Raw genomic sequence first — 16032 nt, 5'->3', positions numbered from 1 at the left:
ATGAATGGTATCTTTCATATAGCTCCACTTTAAAATTGGAATCTTATTACATTTTTGTACTTTCGAACAAAATAATTCAAAATTAGTTACCATTTTCCGATTTATAACTTAGAGCGGCTTGAAACCAACGAAGAATTTTGCTCGATAAATCAATTCCTGCGGTGAGGCATACTTTCATGTTGGTGTCTACGTTAAGAAAAACTACTGCAATTCGGGAAGTCTACATGTTATTGTCCGAAAGCCAATGCATCTTCATAGGGTGTAGTGTTGGCATAGGTAAACCAATAAGGCTGGAAACGCCATTTTGATCAAAGCAGAAAGCTGCAGAGCCAAGTTAATCGCTTTCTATGACCAGAAAGTGATAGCAACCAATTGGACAGCTAGTTAGTTCAACACCCCCCGTTGGCTTAACATGCCAATTCAAATACACTGAAGTCGCTTTTTACGCGAAGGATACGTCCCGCGTAAATTCCGAAAATCGCGTAAAAAACCGCGGAATTTACGCGTTTTTTTTACGCGAATTTCGAAATTTTTGCGGTTTTTTAAGGCGATTTTCGGAATTTACGCGTTTTTTTTTACGCGAATTTCGGAATTTATGCGGTTTTCGAAATTTATGCGGCTTTTTTACGCGATTTTCGGAATTTACGCGGTTTTTTTACGTGATTTTCGGAATTTACGCGGTTTTTTACGCGATTTTCGTAATTTACGCGGGACGTATCCTTCGCGTAAAAAGCGACTTGAGTGTAATCGTTTCTTGCTTGCTAACTCTGCATACTTTCCCGCGACGGCCGAATAGAAAACCAAGTTGACCACATCTGCAGCCACCGAAAGTGGAATAGGAGCCTCCTCGATTTATGCAACAAGCCATGGATATTGCATCCGACCATCATCTTGCTATCGCTGAGATACACTTGCGTATCGTACGTGTTCAGCAACGGGAGAAAAAAGCGGCTAAAGGCCCAAACACAATGCATACGGATTTTACTACGTTGCGGCAATTTGACAGTTTTTCCATGGGTTTTCTGTCAAATTTCCGCAACGTAGCAAAATCCGTATGCATCGTGTCTGGGCTTTAAGACAGGTGCACGTTAACGATACGCCGAACTGAAGCCACTGCTATTTGTGTTTCAGGGCTATTGATTCTAGCACCAGTTCTATGAACCAAATTTTTAGCCATCGGTAAATTAAACGTGAGGAAATGTGGCACAAATATTAAAAAAAAAATCTGGTTTTTGATGCTGAAATGATCTCTCCTCCGAAAACAAATTAAACATAAATTTTCACTAGTGGCCGACATCAGAACAAAAACTAAAAACTAATGTAGAAGCAACCGGAGCAGCATTTCGTCAAGTATTTTTTTCGTTAATCTCACTTATAACAGCCATTAAATCTGGTCATTATTCCGTGGCGATGCACGCCATTAGTCTTCAACTCCAAATAGACTGAGACAGTGCAAAAATGATAAAACAAGCTCTTGGCATTTAATATCGTTATCACTTAATAAGGCTTGTTCACGACAAAATTTGGACACCCCTAAACACACACAGCTTTGGAAATACATTAACAATGAGTAAAATATTTTGCAGAGTGGTAGACGTATGTCTGTTCTTTCTGAAAATATGGCACTTGTTTATATTACAAGCGCTCAGCGTAAAATGGCGTCGAAAGAAGAGCAGGTGCGAAAAGCAATTGTGTGCGGTCGCAATGAAAATCCGGAACTCTCGTTAAGAAAACTTGCCAAAAAGCTTGGATTTCCTCCAAGCACAGTGTTTTAAAATCGTTCGATACTCGCTTGACAACAGCTAGGAAGAAGGGAAGTGGAACAAAAACGGATCTGAGGAACCACCACAAGGATGCGAAGGTAAAACAAATATTACGGAGGAGACCAGATCTTTCTGTACGTACCATTCCTCGTAAAATAAAAATGTCGCCAACATTCGTGCACACTTCTAAGCAACGACAAGGCATGAACTCTTTCAAGGTGAGGACTGTGCCAAACCGTAATGATAAGCAAAATACGACGGCCAAAACAGGCGCTCGTAAGCTTCATCGCGAATATTTAACGAAGTTTCCATACGTTATAATGGACGAAAAAACGTATGTCCTAGAAGACTTTAAACAGCTTCCTGGTATGTGTTTTTACACTGCCATGAAACAAAATGGCGTTGCAGAGCATTTGAGGACAAAGAAGAAAGCCAAGTTCTCCAAAAAATATTTAGTATGGCAGGCCATATGCAGCTGTGGTCGAGCAAGCAATAGTTACATCACTACGGGAACGGTTAACAAGGAAATATACCGTGAAGAATGCGTGCAGAAACGATTGTTACCGTTCCTACACAGCCATGATGTACACTCGCTGTTTTGGTCAGATTTGGCATCCTGTCACTACGCCAAAGATGTTTTGGAATGGTTTGATGCTAATGGAGTCCATATTGTACCCAAGCAGACGAATCCACTAAACTGTCTAGAGTTACGCCCCATCGAGCGGTATTGGGCTTTGGTGAAGAGAGAGCTATCCCAGCACAAACAACAAGCAACAACTATAGATAAATTTCGAAAATCTTGGACTAACGCAGCTAAATTGGTTGCCAACAAGTCTGCACTGACCCTCATGGCAAGGGTAAACTTCAAAGTTCGCCAACTTTCCATGCAGACCAGACAAGTAATGTTAATTTGTTTGATAATTATTAACGATACACACGTAAATGATATAAAATTGTTTCACGGATTAAACTTCTAGCAAATTTGTTTTATTGCAAAATTGAGGTGTCCAGATTTTATCGTGAACAAGCCTTATTTCGATTGGTACTCCTCTTTTGGCCATACAGCATCACAATGCCATGATATCTGCATCTGCGCATTTAACGAGCCTAAGTTGGATGTGAATGACTCGAATAGTCAAACATGCAGCTAACTTTTTTCTGTTCGATAACCTACAAACACAAGCACGGGGTTTTTCGTCCGAAGGTTAGACCACTGCGACCATTTTTTTTATCTATTGTGGTATATTTCAAGGCCAGAGTGGTAGATGGTCAAGCTGCGGAACTGCCCACGCCATTTGAAGTTAAAAAGGTGATAAAAAAAAGAGCTTCAAAATGCAAAGGCTGCTGCGAACGACTGGGCCGAACTTCTGAAAGTGGAGAGTGAACAGCTGCACAAAGCCACATGCCACGATCGAAAAAATCTGAATGGAATTAGAAATGCCTTCAGACTGGCTTGCCCCGACATACAAGGGACACCGACTCGATTGTGGTAACTATCAGGGCATAACATTTCTAAATTCCACTTATAAGGTACTCTCCCGTATTCTGTTCAACAGATTGAGACCGTTATCAGACTCCCTTGTCTGATTATGGATCAAATGTTCACTTTGCGTCAAATCCTTAACAAATTTTGGGAACACAACTTGCGGACTCACCAGCTATTTGTGGATTTTAAGGCAGCGTACGATTCAGTGAAAAGAAATGGATTATGGCAAATAATGCTCGAACATGGCTTTCCGTCCGAGCTAATAAAATTGTGTCGTACAACACTAGACAAATCAAAATCAAGCATCAGAATAGCTGGTGAAATATCAGATGCATTCGTGACGACAAGGCGATGCACTCTCTAACCTACTGTTCAATATAGCACTTGAAGGGGCGATCGAAGAGCAGGCGTGCAAAGGAATGGAACCATCATCACTAAATCGCACATGCTCCTAGGCTTTGTGGATGACATCGACATTGTTGGTGTTGATCGTAGAACTATTGTAGAGGCATTTGTGCCTTTCGAATGAGAATCTGATGATAAACTGAATCAGAAACACTGCCAAAACGAAGTACATGATTGCTGGCAGAGAGCGTGGAAGTCTGAGGTGGAAAGAAATGGGGAACGGTACGAGGTTGTCGACATGACATATCCGGGAACTCTGGTAACATGCGACAATGACGTTATTCGAGATGTGAAGAGAGGTATTGCTGCTGCAAATTGGGATTTCTACTAACTCCGTAGCCAGCTAAAGTCAAGAAGTTTGCATTAGCATTGCCGGTGGCCCTCTACGGTTATGAGTCATAGACGATGAGAGAAGCAGATCGATGTATACTTGGTGTATTTGAACGAAAAAAATGACGGCAAGATGGAAAACAGCTGATCAGGCTTTGCAGCTGATCAGACGCCGACGTGGGCTGGACATATAACCCGAACGCTACAAGAAAGGTCAGCGAAAATAGTGTTCAGCAGAGAACCTGGACGAGGTCGTCGGCTTCGAAGTAGATCACGCACTCGTTGGGTGTGAGCGATCGAGGAAGATGCACGCACAGCAGGAGTACAGGGTGACTGGAGACTGGCCGCTCAAGACCGAGAATCCTGGAAATCACTAATACATTCGGCTAGGATCCGCTAATATGGATTGCAAGCCAGTAAAGTAAGTAAATAAGGTATATTTCTTCTTTTATCTAGGTATTTGTTGCCGACAAAACACTATTGGTTGAAGTCTTCGTCATTTTCAATTCATACCTCTTCTCCCAGTGCCGCGTTGCACTTCTTGTAAAGTTTATTACCCGATTGGGATTTGCTACCCCGTTCTTGAAGAGTTAGAGCGCAGAGCAGATGTTCTGCGGTTTCGCTTTAGAATCTGCAGAGTTGGCAAGTATCACTGTCCAGCCAACCATCATTTTGAAATGGCGTTTGCTCGGACAATGATCGGTAAATAGTCCTATTATTATACTTAGTTGTTTTTTTTTAGATTAAGCAATGATAGGTATTTTTTAGTCTGGTTGTATGCAGAGGATTTCTATTTTTCTCTTATTGTTATGCGTTCTCATGCACGAAGATCGGATTTAAGTGTGCTTGGGGGCACACCACATAACGGTTCTGGACCGGTAAAGTTGGTAGATGAACCCTGTCTTGCTAAATATGTCATGTTAGTTTTGGCCATACAATGGCCAAGTATAACCAATGAATCATACTTGGCCTCAATCCCCATTTTCTACCGAATGTTTTGCCACGCACCCAAAGAGCACTCTTGGCTTTATACTCAATGTGTGCGTTCCAGACTCCATAATTGCAGCCTTCCTTTTGTTCTTTTCTTGGTAAAGGTTGTATTTTAAGTCAGAATCTTATCTGCTAAATAGGCAAATACACAGTGACAATTTCCACCAACCAAAGAATAAATAACTGATAAATATTTGTAATAAATTATAACAAATCTGGTAAGAATCCCATAAGGGCTTCAAGCTACCATCGAATTATCTGAAATTTAAAATTTGTTCGAAATCTGTTTTATAAAGAATTCATATTCAACTTCTTAAAAACTTCTTTTTCTCATATTACTTGATAGCCTCTTTTTCTCATATTTATTGAATAAGTGTAAAATTCAACATTTATCCACTTTTGGTCATTTCCCCCAGCACAGTGGCATTTTTGCCTATTAATATCGAGCGAAAAAACATCTGAAACGAAAACTTTTTTTTATATTTGTATTATTTTAATATTGATATGGATTTAATTGGTTTATTTTCCTGGTAATTAATTGAAAACAGTTAAGGTGCCCTTTATGCCCCGGGTCCCCCTACGTACATGTCAGAGCTATCAATGAAAATAAAAAAAAATTGTGTCTCGACGATTCTTAAAAGAGAATCATCATTAATCATGCATGTATTTTGTAATTGTGAAGCTTGTTTTAAGAATAATTACTCAATTGAATGGAGCACATTAAAATTATTTTCCTTTAGTTAAGCAAATTTTCAGGTAACAAATAAGGGTGAACAACTCGATACTTGTACCCACAGCTCAGTGCTTTTCGAGCAGTTTTCGCTATTCCACATTCGTCCTTCAGAGACATGCACGACATTCACCAATACCGCCCGAATGTATGCAAAACCCAACACATTTAAAGCACCGTATAAGCGAAGCATGGCAGAATAGCAAAACATAAACAAGCCGCAAACTAACCTGTTTTCCCTGTTGGTTGATTGCGTACGCCTGCTGCATGTCCTGAATCAGCTTCTCAACCCGTGGCTGAGCCTCCCGATTGACGTCGATCACATCAATGCAGAAGTGCGCCGAATGGGACACCTTTCGGCAACCGCTGCAAACCCGCTTCTCACAGGTGGTGCAGAACAGCACCATCGTCAGCTTGTGGTCATCGCAAATACTGATATCCTTCTGGATCCAGTGTTTGGCCGACAGCGAGCACAGCTTGTGCTTGGAGAGGATCTTTCCCACCCGATGGATCTTCTCGAAACAATCGCGACACAGTGGAGTGTCGCATTCCTGACAAAAGTGACGAGTGCGAGTTAGATTACACTCGAAACACTCCTTGTCGCATTCCTCTTCGGCCGGCCCATCGGCGCCGGAAGCGGATGAATCATCCGGCAACTGAGCGGACAAGCACGAAAGCTCATATTGTCGCTGATGAAGGAAGCCCAGCATTTGGTAGCTGTGCTGCAGCTGATCGCGAATACGGCGCTTCGGCTCTAGAATGGTACGGACGTTACACACCCGACAAACTACGGCCCGCGAGTGGCCGTACATTTGATCGGTGATGCACCGCTCGCACATCAAATGGTCACATTTTAGTATGAAGGCCCGGCGAGATGGACCTTGTTTCACTGAAACAAGAGTCAAATTAAGTTTTTGTTTTGCGAGTTGATTCACAGCAAGTTACATACCGTAGCTGGAAGAGTACAGTTGATGGCATTTTGGACATTTGGGGGCAGAGCGCCAGGTCAGGCTCTGGCTCGAGCGGACTAGATTTTCGACGTTGTCGAAAGACATCGCGCACTTTTCCCGGTTTGTTTACGTCCGTTTCGATAACAGTCGCACTCGCGCTAGCGGGACCACAACACGATTCGATACGTTTTTCACGGTACAAAAATTGGCTCTGCTCTTAGCACGCTTAGCACTTATAAACACAACACTCGCGTTTTTACGGAATTAACACTCCCGGCGTCGTAATAACTAACAAGATATCGTTAAATGAGTAACAATTTCGATCCAATTCGCGATGGAAACTGGAAAAACATCACTAAACTTTAGCTTCAGAAGCGCGAGACAAAAGTAACGAACCGGCGAATGTCGAACGAAGAAGCGCGTGTTTATGTAGAAAGACGTGTGTGTTGAGTAAGCGAAAATTGTGTAAAACACGCGCAAATACCAACACATACTTGTTCATTTTGCGTGAAAATCGATCAACATTATTCCAGTGCTGCCATGTTTCAGTCATTGGGCACGTTTAGTAGAAATGAAAATGAAAATTATTATGTCTAAAGTATTTAAATCATTTAAATACAAATAGAATGTAAAACGAATAATGTTTTAATGGAAAACAAAGAAAAACTTTTCGCGAACATACATTTCAGATGGTAATCATTGTTTTATTAAGCCCGTTCGGCTTGAATATATAGTAGATCGATTTTACCAGTTTCATCGATTTACCAGCAAAAAGAAGCTTGAAAACCATGTGACGACTTTGTTTATTCGGTTTACGCTTGTTCAATTAGAGCAAGCGAAACAGCAAAACTTATTTTTTGTTCAGCGGCTCGTCTGGCAAACATTAAGGCAAATTGGTATGAAAGTAAAGAGTAGTTTAAAGATGCCTCCTAATAAACTATTTTTTGATAAGCGTGGAGTGATAATTAAAATCTTATCAAAAATATTCTGTCAAATAAACTTGTTTTGTCGTAGGACTACGTCTTATTTAACTAACGCTACCAGATTATTACCGGATAAAGGCGGTACATATTAAACGGCTTATTTGCCAAATTGATTAAATTTATTGAGAGGCAACTTAGTGCAAAACTTCATTAATTTTACACTTGAATGTGCTTGTTTCAACAATTTTTTGTAACCGGCAGCGTTTCTGTGAGCCTTTCAACATTCAACTGGAACGATAAAAAAGTGGAAGGTTGTATCAGAGACCCTACCGCCTGTTAACGTAGGACTACGCAAAGCCGTTATTTATAAATATAATTTTACTATAGTATACTATAGTATAGAACATATATGTTCTTGGCACAGACAAACAGATATAACTCTTGAAAGAAAAATCAAGAAAAATTATCGTACCTCACATTTAGCCTGAACACTCACACCATCTATGATCGACATTCAAATAGCAACATGGGTATCCCTCGAAGTAGCAAGTATTTTTTTATGGGAAATTCCCCTTCTTTCGTTAAAAAGCGCCACTTTGACCAAAACGGAGACATTTCCAACTAAGCCTAAATTTGAAATGACGGTTTATTCTAGACTGACCAGACGTCCCGGATGATGCGGGACTGTCCCGCTGTCGCCGTGTGGATGGCTTGTCCCGGATTACAAAGCGTCCCGGAAAGTGTCCGCATTGATTAATTTTTTAACTGAAACAGTTTCTAAGGATGAAACATAGGAAATTATGTTAGACTGCATAAAAAAACCTACTGCTGACACCGCTCGTCAGCCGGTGCACAGCCTCGGCCAGCCGGCACCTCGAACTCCTCATCTGACCAATGTCGCTTGTGACTGTTCTCTTCATCTTCAGCTTTCGCTTCATTATTCCCCAGTATTACAATATTGGATGAACCCGGGTACAATTTGGTGCACTCAGTTCTTTCGAGATGAACTAAAGTCCATTGTCAATGCATGTATGCATGCTGAAACTGCGGCAGGCTGTCATGGGACTTAATGAAGGGCAAAATCCGCCTGGTGAGGCACCTACCTCTGTGTATCTCCAAATTCTTATCCATCACAAAACACTGGTTTTCACACGGATGCCAATGAAATAGATCTCTTGCCAAGTAATGACCTTTTATCACGAACCCATTCCCAAAATAAATCTCGAAGTTGCTACAAATCCTACCGCGAGCCAGAGCATGAAGAATTTAACCCCTGAGTTTGGCTGAAATCGGCCTTCTAAAAGCCATGGGTATAAACGTCCTTCAGAACTTGACCCTTCTTTATCGACAGACTTCGCAGTCGGTTATTAGAGTACAGGAAAATTAGGGGGCTAGTGCACTGGGGGTTTCCTTGCACCCCTCAATTACTGACAACAAAAGCTCTTTTAGGATAATATCTTAGTCCCGCCAGCTCCGGAGCCGACGCCGATGGATTCTGCAGGTCAAAAAAAACGCACAAAACTATTTTCATTTCTCCTCTTGCATGATGAATATCTCGCTCCAAAAGCTAGCATCCGCGGCTACTGGGAGCACCGCTATCGCCGAAATGAAATGCCCATTTTCTAAATCCGAACTGAACCGAGTGAGCAAATAAGCCATTTAATATGTCCCGCTTACATCCAAAAAAATCTGGTCACTTTAGTTTAATCGGTACGAAGAATGGAAAACGAGTGTTATGTCTGTTTATCTGTGCTCTTAGGGTGCACTTTATGATACGAAAAATAAATGGTTACTTAACGAAAAGTGGATACGTTTTATACGCTCAGAACTCAATCATTTTCTTAAAGACCTTAGTAATCATATCAACCATTGGTTTGTTGAGCGACTTAGTAATAATGTTTTTACCTTAGAAAATTGTTTTTGCTTTGAAAAAAAAATACAGATTCTAATAATATATTTTGTGTAAGGACTTGAGCACCTTCAAAATTGATTTAGAACAAAACAGTTGATTGAACTAATTTTCACTTGAAGATATATTTCTTTATAATAAAATGTTTTACTGGATTTGCTTTTCAAAACGTTGCAATTGTATTGGAAAATTGTCGGAATGGATCGAGTTTCAAAAAATATGTACCAAATTTAAATCCAAACTCGAATTGAATAACTGAAAACTGACTTCTAAATTAGGCACAAACGTAAATAAACAATTTTAATTAGTTTCCGTGATACCTTTGTAATTTGATAAGTTAATTTTAGTGAAAAGAAAATTAGTTCATTAGTTCAATAGTAGACATCTTCTTCTTCTTCAGCATAGAACCGGGGTGGCTCGTGCTGTTTCGAGCACTCGTCTCCATTCAACTCGGTCTTGGGCCACTCGTCGCCAATTTCCTAGTCGTCTCAGAAGTCGCAAATCGCTTTCGACCTGATCGAGCCATCGTGCACATTGGGCCCCCCTGTGCCTGGTGCCACAGGTGGGGTTGTTGAAGAGGACTATTTTCGTCGCACTGTCGTCCGGCATCTTTACGACGTGTCCGGCCCACCGTAGCCTGCTAACTTTCGCTAGATGTACGATGGGAGTCTCCCCAAGCAGTGCCTGTAGCTCGTGATTCCTACGCCTCCGCCGAACTCCGCTTTCAGTTTGTACTCTGCCAATAATCGTCCGCAGCACTTTCCGCTCGAACACGGCACGTATGTCCTCCGTGAGCAGCGTCACGGCTGCAAGTCCATAAAGAACTACCGGTCTAATAAGGCTTTTGTACATTGTTAGCTTCGTGCGTGGGCGTACGCTTCCTGATCGTAGCGTTTTACGAAGGGCAAAGAAGGCCCGATTTCCCGCTTGGATGCGCCGCTGAATCTCCTTACTAGTGTTGTTGTCCGCGGTCACCAGCGATCCCAAATACACGAACTCCTCTACCACTTCTAGTTCGTCGCCGTCAACGGTTACCGTCCGTGGGAGACGCGCATTTGTTTCCTTTGAGCCTCTTCCTTTCATGCATTTGATCTTCGACGCATTTATTTTTAGCCCAATTCTCCTAGACTCCGCTTTCAGTCTGGCGTAGATTGACTCCGCCGTCGCAAAGTTCCAGGCTATGATATCGAAGTCATCTGCAAAGCCTACTTAGTTCTCGGTTTGGGTCTAGGTTCAGGTCTGGGTTTGAGTGCATGGGTAGGGATTTTGTGTCTGGATTTGTTTACCTTTTCGTATGAACGTACAGAATGTATACTGGAGGCGTTGTTGCGTCTTTGTGCGGCGTGTATATTGCTATTTTTTAATAAAAGGTTCACAAGGCATAACTAGCCTCTCCGCGTCGTATAAGCTGTTTGAAATAATTGTGAGCACTGCTCGTACAAAAAGCTGTATTTCCTTCGATCGGCACGGATTTATGCCAGGTCGTTCTGTTTGTACGAATCTTTTGGATTTCACATCGACTTGCATCACGCATCTAGAGCAGAAGGCTCAAGTTGACGTAATTTACACAGATTTAAAGGTCGCGTTTGACCGTATCCAGCTTTTTACGCGCTATAATGGTGGCCGCTATAAATTGTGTTCGTAATATCCCAAGCAGCACTTGCAACATCTTCCATGTTGCTATTTGGTCTTGTTTAAATTACAAAAAACTTCACCGGTTATAGTATTGAAACACGCAACAAATAAGCAACTTCTTGTTATTAATACGTTAGATTCAGGTTATCCAATACTTATACTGGCTGTCACAAATATATTAGTCTATATCTAGTAACATGAAACTTCATCGCAACATCGTGTTATTATAATGTCATTGCTAAACAATAATGTCGCATGATGTTGCATCATGTTGATTACGGCATATCTATACCTATAAAGAAGGATTTCTGTCTGTCTGTCTGTCTGTCCTGTGTTCTTTATAGAATCAAAAACTACTGAACCAATCGGCTTGAAAATTTGCATGTAGAGGTTTTTGGGGCCAGGAAAGGTTTTAGTGATGGTTAGAGACCCCTCCCCACTCTAAGAGGGGGGGCTCCCATACAAATGAAACACAAATTTCTGCATAACTCGAGAACTAATCAAGCAAATAGAACCAAATTTGGCATGTGGGTGTTTTCGGTGACAAGAATTTATTCTAGGGTAATTTGAGACCCCTCCCCTCTTTATAAGGGGAATTATAACTCCTCTCCCCTTTAAGAGGGGGGGTTTCCATACAAATTTCCTCATAACTCGAGAACTAATCAAGCAAATGGAACCAAATTTGGCATGTGAAGGTTTTCGAGGGCAAGAAAATTTTCTATGTTGAATTACGACCTCTCCTCACTTTAAGAGGGGGGGCTCCTGTACAAATGAAATACCAATTTCCTCATAACTCGAGAACTAATCAAGCAAATGGAACCAAATTTGGCATGTGTGTGTTTTTGAAGACAAAATTTTTTTCTATGATGAATTGGGACCCCTCCCCACTTTAAGAGGGGGGGGGGGGGGCTCCTATACAAACGAAATACAAATTTTCTTATAACTCGAGAGCTAATCCAGCAAATGGAACCAAATTTGGCATGTAGGTGTTTTTGGAGGCAAGAATGTTTTCTATGATGAATAAGAACCTCTCCCCACTTTAGGAGGGGGGGCTCCTATACAAATGAAATACAAATTTCCTCATAACTCGAGAACTAATCAAGCAAATAGAACCAAATTTGGCATGTGGGTGTTTTCGGTGACAAGAATTTATTCTATGGTAAATTGAGACCCCTCCCTCTTTATAAGGGAAATTGTAACTCCTCTCCCCTTTAAGAGGGGGGGCTTCCATACAAATTTCCTCATAACTAGAGAACTAATCAAGCAAATGGAACCAACTTTGGCATGTGAAGGTTTTCGAGGGCAAGAAAATTTTCTATGGTGAATTAGGACCCCTCCCCACTCTAAGAGGGGGGGCTCCTGTACAAATGAAATACAAATTTCCTCCTAACTCGAGAACTAATCAAGCAAATAGAACAACATTTGGCATGTGGGTGTTTTTTTTGGTGACAAGAATTTATTCTATGGTGAATTGAGACCCCTCCCCTCTTTATAAGAGGAATTATAACTCCTCTCCCCTTTAAGAGGGGGGACTTCCATACAAATTTCCTCATAACTCGAGAACTAATCAAGCAAATGCAACCAAATTTGGCATGTGAAGGTTTTCGAGAGCAAGAAAATTTTCTATGGTGAATTAGGACCCCTCCCCACTTTAAGAGGAGGGGCTCCTGTACAAATGAAATACAAATTTCCTCATAACTCGAGAACTAATCAAGCGAATTGAACCAAATTTGGCATGTGTGTGTTTTTAGAGACAATTTTTTTTTCAATGATGAATTGGGACCCCTCCCCACTTTAGGAGGGGGGTCCTATACAAACGAAATACAAATTTCCTTATAATTTGAGTACTAATCAAGCAAATGGAACCAAATTTGGCATGTAGGAGATTTTTGAGTCTTGAATTTATTTTATGATAGTTAGAGACCTCTCACCCCTGTGGTAGGGGGATATGGACTCTCATACAAATAAAACAGAATTTTTTGCGAAACTCAAAAACTAATCCAACTCGAGAAATTCGAGACTCTTCCATAAAACATTAATCAATAACAAGACCACAAAAACTATCTATAGTAACACTAGATCATTCAGGACGAGCCGGTCGCGAGTGTTGCCGGTGACCCGCCGTCGGAAGCGCCGCCCACTGGGGGGCTTGCAAAACTCGAGAAGTGACAAAGATCATCCGAGATTCATGATTTATGTACAACACAGGTTAATTTGTGGCAATACGAAGTTTGTCGGGTCAGCTAGTTTTCAAATAAAATGTAACCAAACAAATACAATCAGTGTAACATCATATTCCGCCATATTTTTATGAAAAAATATTTTTCAACGAAGAAATGTTTTTATTTTAACAATAATTACACGAACATTCATCCGGAATCCATGGCATTTACTAAAATATTATTTGATTACAGTATCTAGTTCGATTTTAAACCGCTTTTTTGCATCGTAAACGAATTCTTAATCTGGCTGGTTTAATTCTTTAAACTTGAAAATTAACAAATTAATAACTTTCACGAAGTGTATCAAATAATACAAAGCAAAATTATATTTTGCACGATAAATTTTGAATGGCATGAAGATTAGCTCATAATAGGCCCAAAAAACTAAAGTTTTGTTTCGCATTAAGGATATTAATGTAAATAATTTTCGTCTTGGAGACCACAGAGGAAATTTGCTTCCTGCTAAACATAATTCGCGATTACAAAGTTGCTTATAATTGTTTGGTTTTTGTCCGAGGAAAAAAGAGAAGAAAGTATTTTTGTTTTTGTTTTCACGCAAGTTTTGATAACGCGACATAGGATTTCGTGTGAGTGCGAACAGGCTTAAAATCTCTTTTAGTATCGTAGTCGCGAATACTTGCTTGTATGTAGATAACGCGCATTGGTTTTTGTGCGAGAAAAAAAGAGAAGGAAGTATTTTTGTTTTTGTTTTCACGCAAGGTTTGACAACGCGGCATAGGATTTCGTGGGAGTGCGAACAGGCTTAAAATCTCTTTTAATATCGTAGTCGCGAATGGATAGATAATGCGCATTGATGTTTCATAAAACATATGTGTAACAATTGGTTGCATATAGGCTCCACCTCTTGCGCTTTTTCAATCACATAACAGTTCGATAAAGGTAACTGATGCGAACTTTTACCATACTTGAATGTTTCGATTATAGTTGCGTAACCCTTCATACAACAAATGGTGCTGCTTGGGATGCGTACAATCTTTTTGACAACTCTGCATACATCAAATCTGGCACTCTTCTCTTGCAACACTGCCGTGCTCTTTCTTTCGTTTACGCCAAAGAAGGAAAGCAGAAATGTGCGAAATGTAAACAAAATTATTGCTCTCCTTCTTTTGCGTAAACGAAAGAAGGAGCAACACTGCTGTACAGGAGAAGAGTGCCCAGTTTTGATGTATGCAGAGTTGTCAAAAAGATTGTTTGCATATTACGAACACAATTTATAGCGTCCGCCGTTATAGCGCGTAAAAAGCTGGATAGATCATCGAATACTTTTACGTAAATTTTCCAGACTTGGCGCATTGCAACACTTTGTTGAGTGGTTATATTCTTATTTAAGTGATCGCTTTAAGCGAACGCTACGCATGCAGCTCAATTTATGTCTCTCCTTCCCATTTACAAATAGATCGGGGGTACCACAAGGCAGCAATATGGGCTCATTGCTTTTCTCGTTATATTTTAATGACGTTGCTTTACTGTTGGGTGATAGATGTAAGTTGATATACGGGGACGATTTGAAACTATATCTCGCTGTTCGATCCATTGAAGATTGCCGAAATTTGCAAAAGCTGCTAGACACTTTCGTCAATTGGTGTCGCAAGAACTGGCTTATCGTCAGCACGGCTAAATGTCAGATTATGACCTTCCATCGAACTGTCAGCCCTATAATGTTCGAATATAACATTGATGGCCAAGTACTTAAGAGAGTTGAACATGTTAACGACCTGGGTGTTGTTCTCGATACCAAGCTGTTTTAATCAGAATCGTTCGAATGTAATTTCAAAAGCAAACCGGCAGCTCGGTTTCATAACAAAGATTGCACGGGACTTTAAGGATCCGTACTGTTTAAAGGCCCTGTATTGTTCCCTGGTTAGACCAATATTGGAAAACGCGTGTCTGATCTGGACTCCTTATCAAGTTGCCTGGACATTGAGAATTGAACGAGTTCAGAAGGGATTTATTCGCATAGCACTACGTGATCTCCCGTGGCGTGATACTATGAATCTTCCTTCGTATCCTGTACGATGTCGCCTTATTGGTCTACATACTTTAGAACGAGCGTTTAGCGTTCTCTTCGTTCCGTTGGTTTACTGCAGCCTGAATCGCATCGTACAGCATTTGGATTCAATGAACCTCTACCAATCACTGCTTGCATCCGTACGTTTTCTTCGGTGGAACATTTATATGAATTTGGTGAGACCTCAAACAAATTCTATCAAAAAATTGTTAATTGTGGTATTATATAATGTGACTGTAATTATTGTATTTAGTTTAATTAGAATTAAGTGATTGACAATGAAATCACTGACGAACTGACATGACACTTAGAAGAAAATCCTTTAAAAACCATCGTCCTGCACATTTTGCTTGCACACTAGCACCCTCTGTTGCGGAGTAACTTGCATTTTCAGGGTTTTATGCTGTAGGGTTTTGTACATTTGAATGGTTCTATACTGAAAACTCAAAGCAACAAACGCGCGCCGCGGTGTGGCCATGTTGCAAAGCACGCTTTTTTGAAAAATCAGTGGTTTTGATTGGACGATGGAATTATCGCGAGTGTCTCGTCTGTTTGTCTCTGATGAAATGTTGACTAATTAGAGTATCAATGTATCAACTGTAAAAGATGGTGGGGTTTTTATGCCTCCAAGAGGATGGCCTCTACTTGGCTTTTTCCCAT

General features: G+C 40.7%; 1 protein-coding gene across 1 annotated transcript in view; it reads right to left on the bottom strand.

The window, feature by feature from the left end:
• Positions 1 to 6982, bottom strand: part of LOC128732899 (uncharacterized) — a 542040-nt gene extending 535058 nt beyond the window's left edge. The window contains exons 1-2 of the mRNA XM_053826336.1: positions 6654 to 6982; positions 5935 to 6593 (exon numbers count right to left, since the gene is read on the bottom strand). Of these exons, the coding sequence (XP_053682311.1) occupies positions 5935 to 6593; positions 6654 to 6759 (765 nt within the window). The 5' untranslated portion in view covers positions 6760 to 6982. The remainder of the gene's footprint in view (positions 1 to 5934; positions 6594 to 6653) is intronic.
• Between the last annotated feature and the right edge of the window lie 9050 nt (positions 6983 to 16032).

Source organism: Sabethes cyaneus, chromosome 1 (genome assembly GCF_943734655.1).
Source record: "Sabethes cyaneus chromosome 1, idSabCyanKW18_F2, whole genome shotgun sequence".
Taxonomy (NCBI): Eukaryota; Metazoa; Arthropoda; class Insecta; order Diptera; family Culicidae; genus Sabethes; species Sabethes cyaneus.
This window is presented reverse-complemented; position numbering and strand designations above follow the sequence as displayed.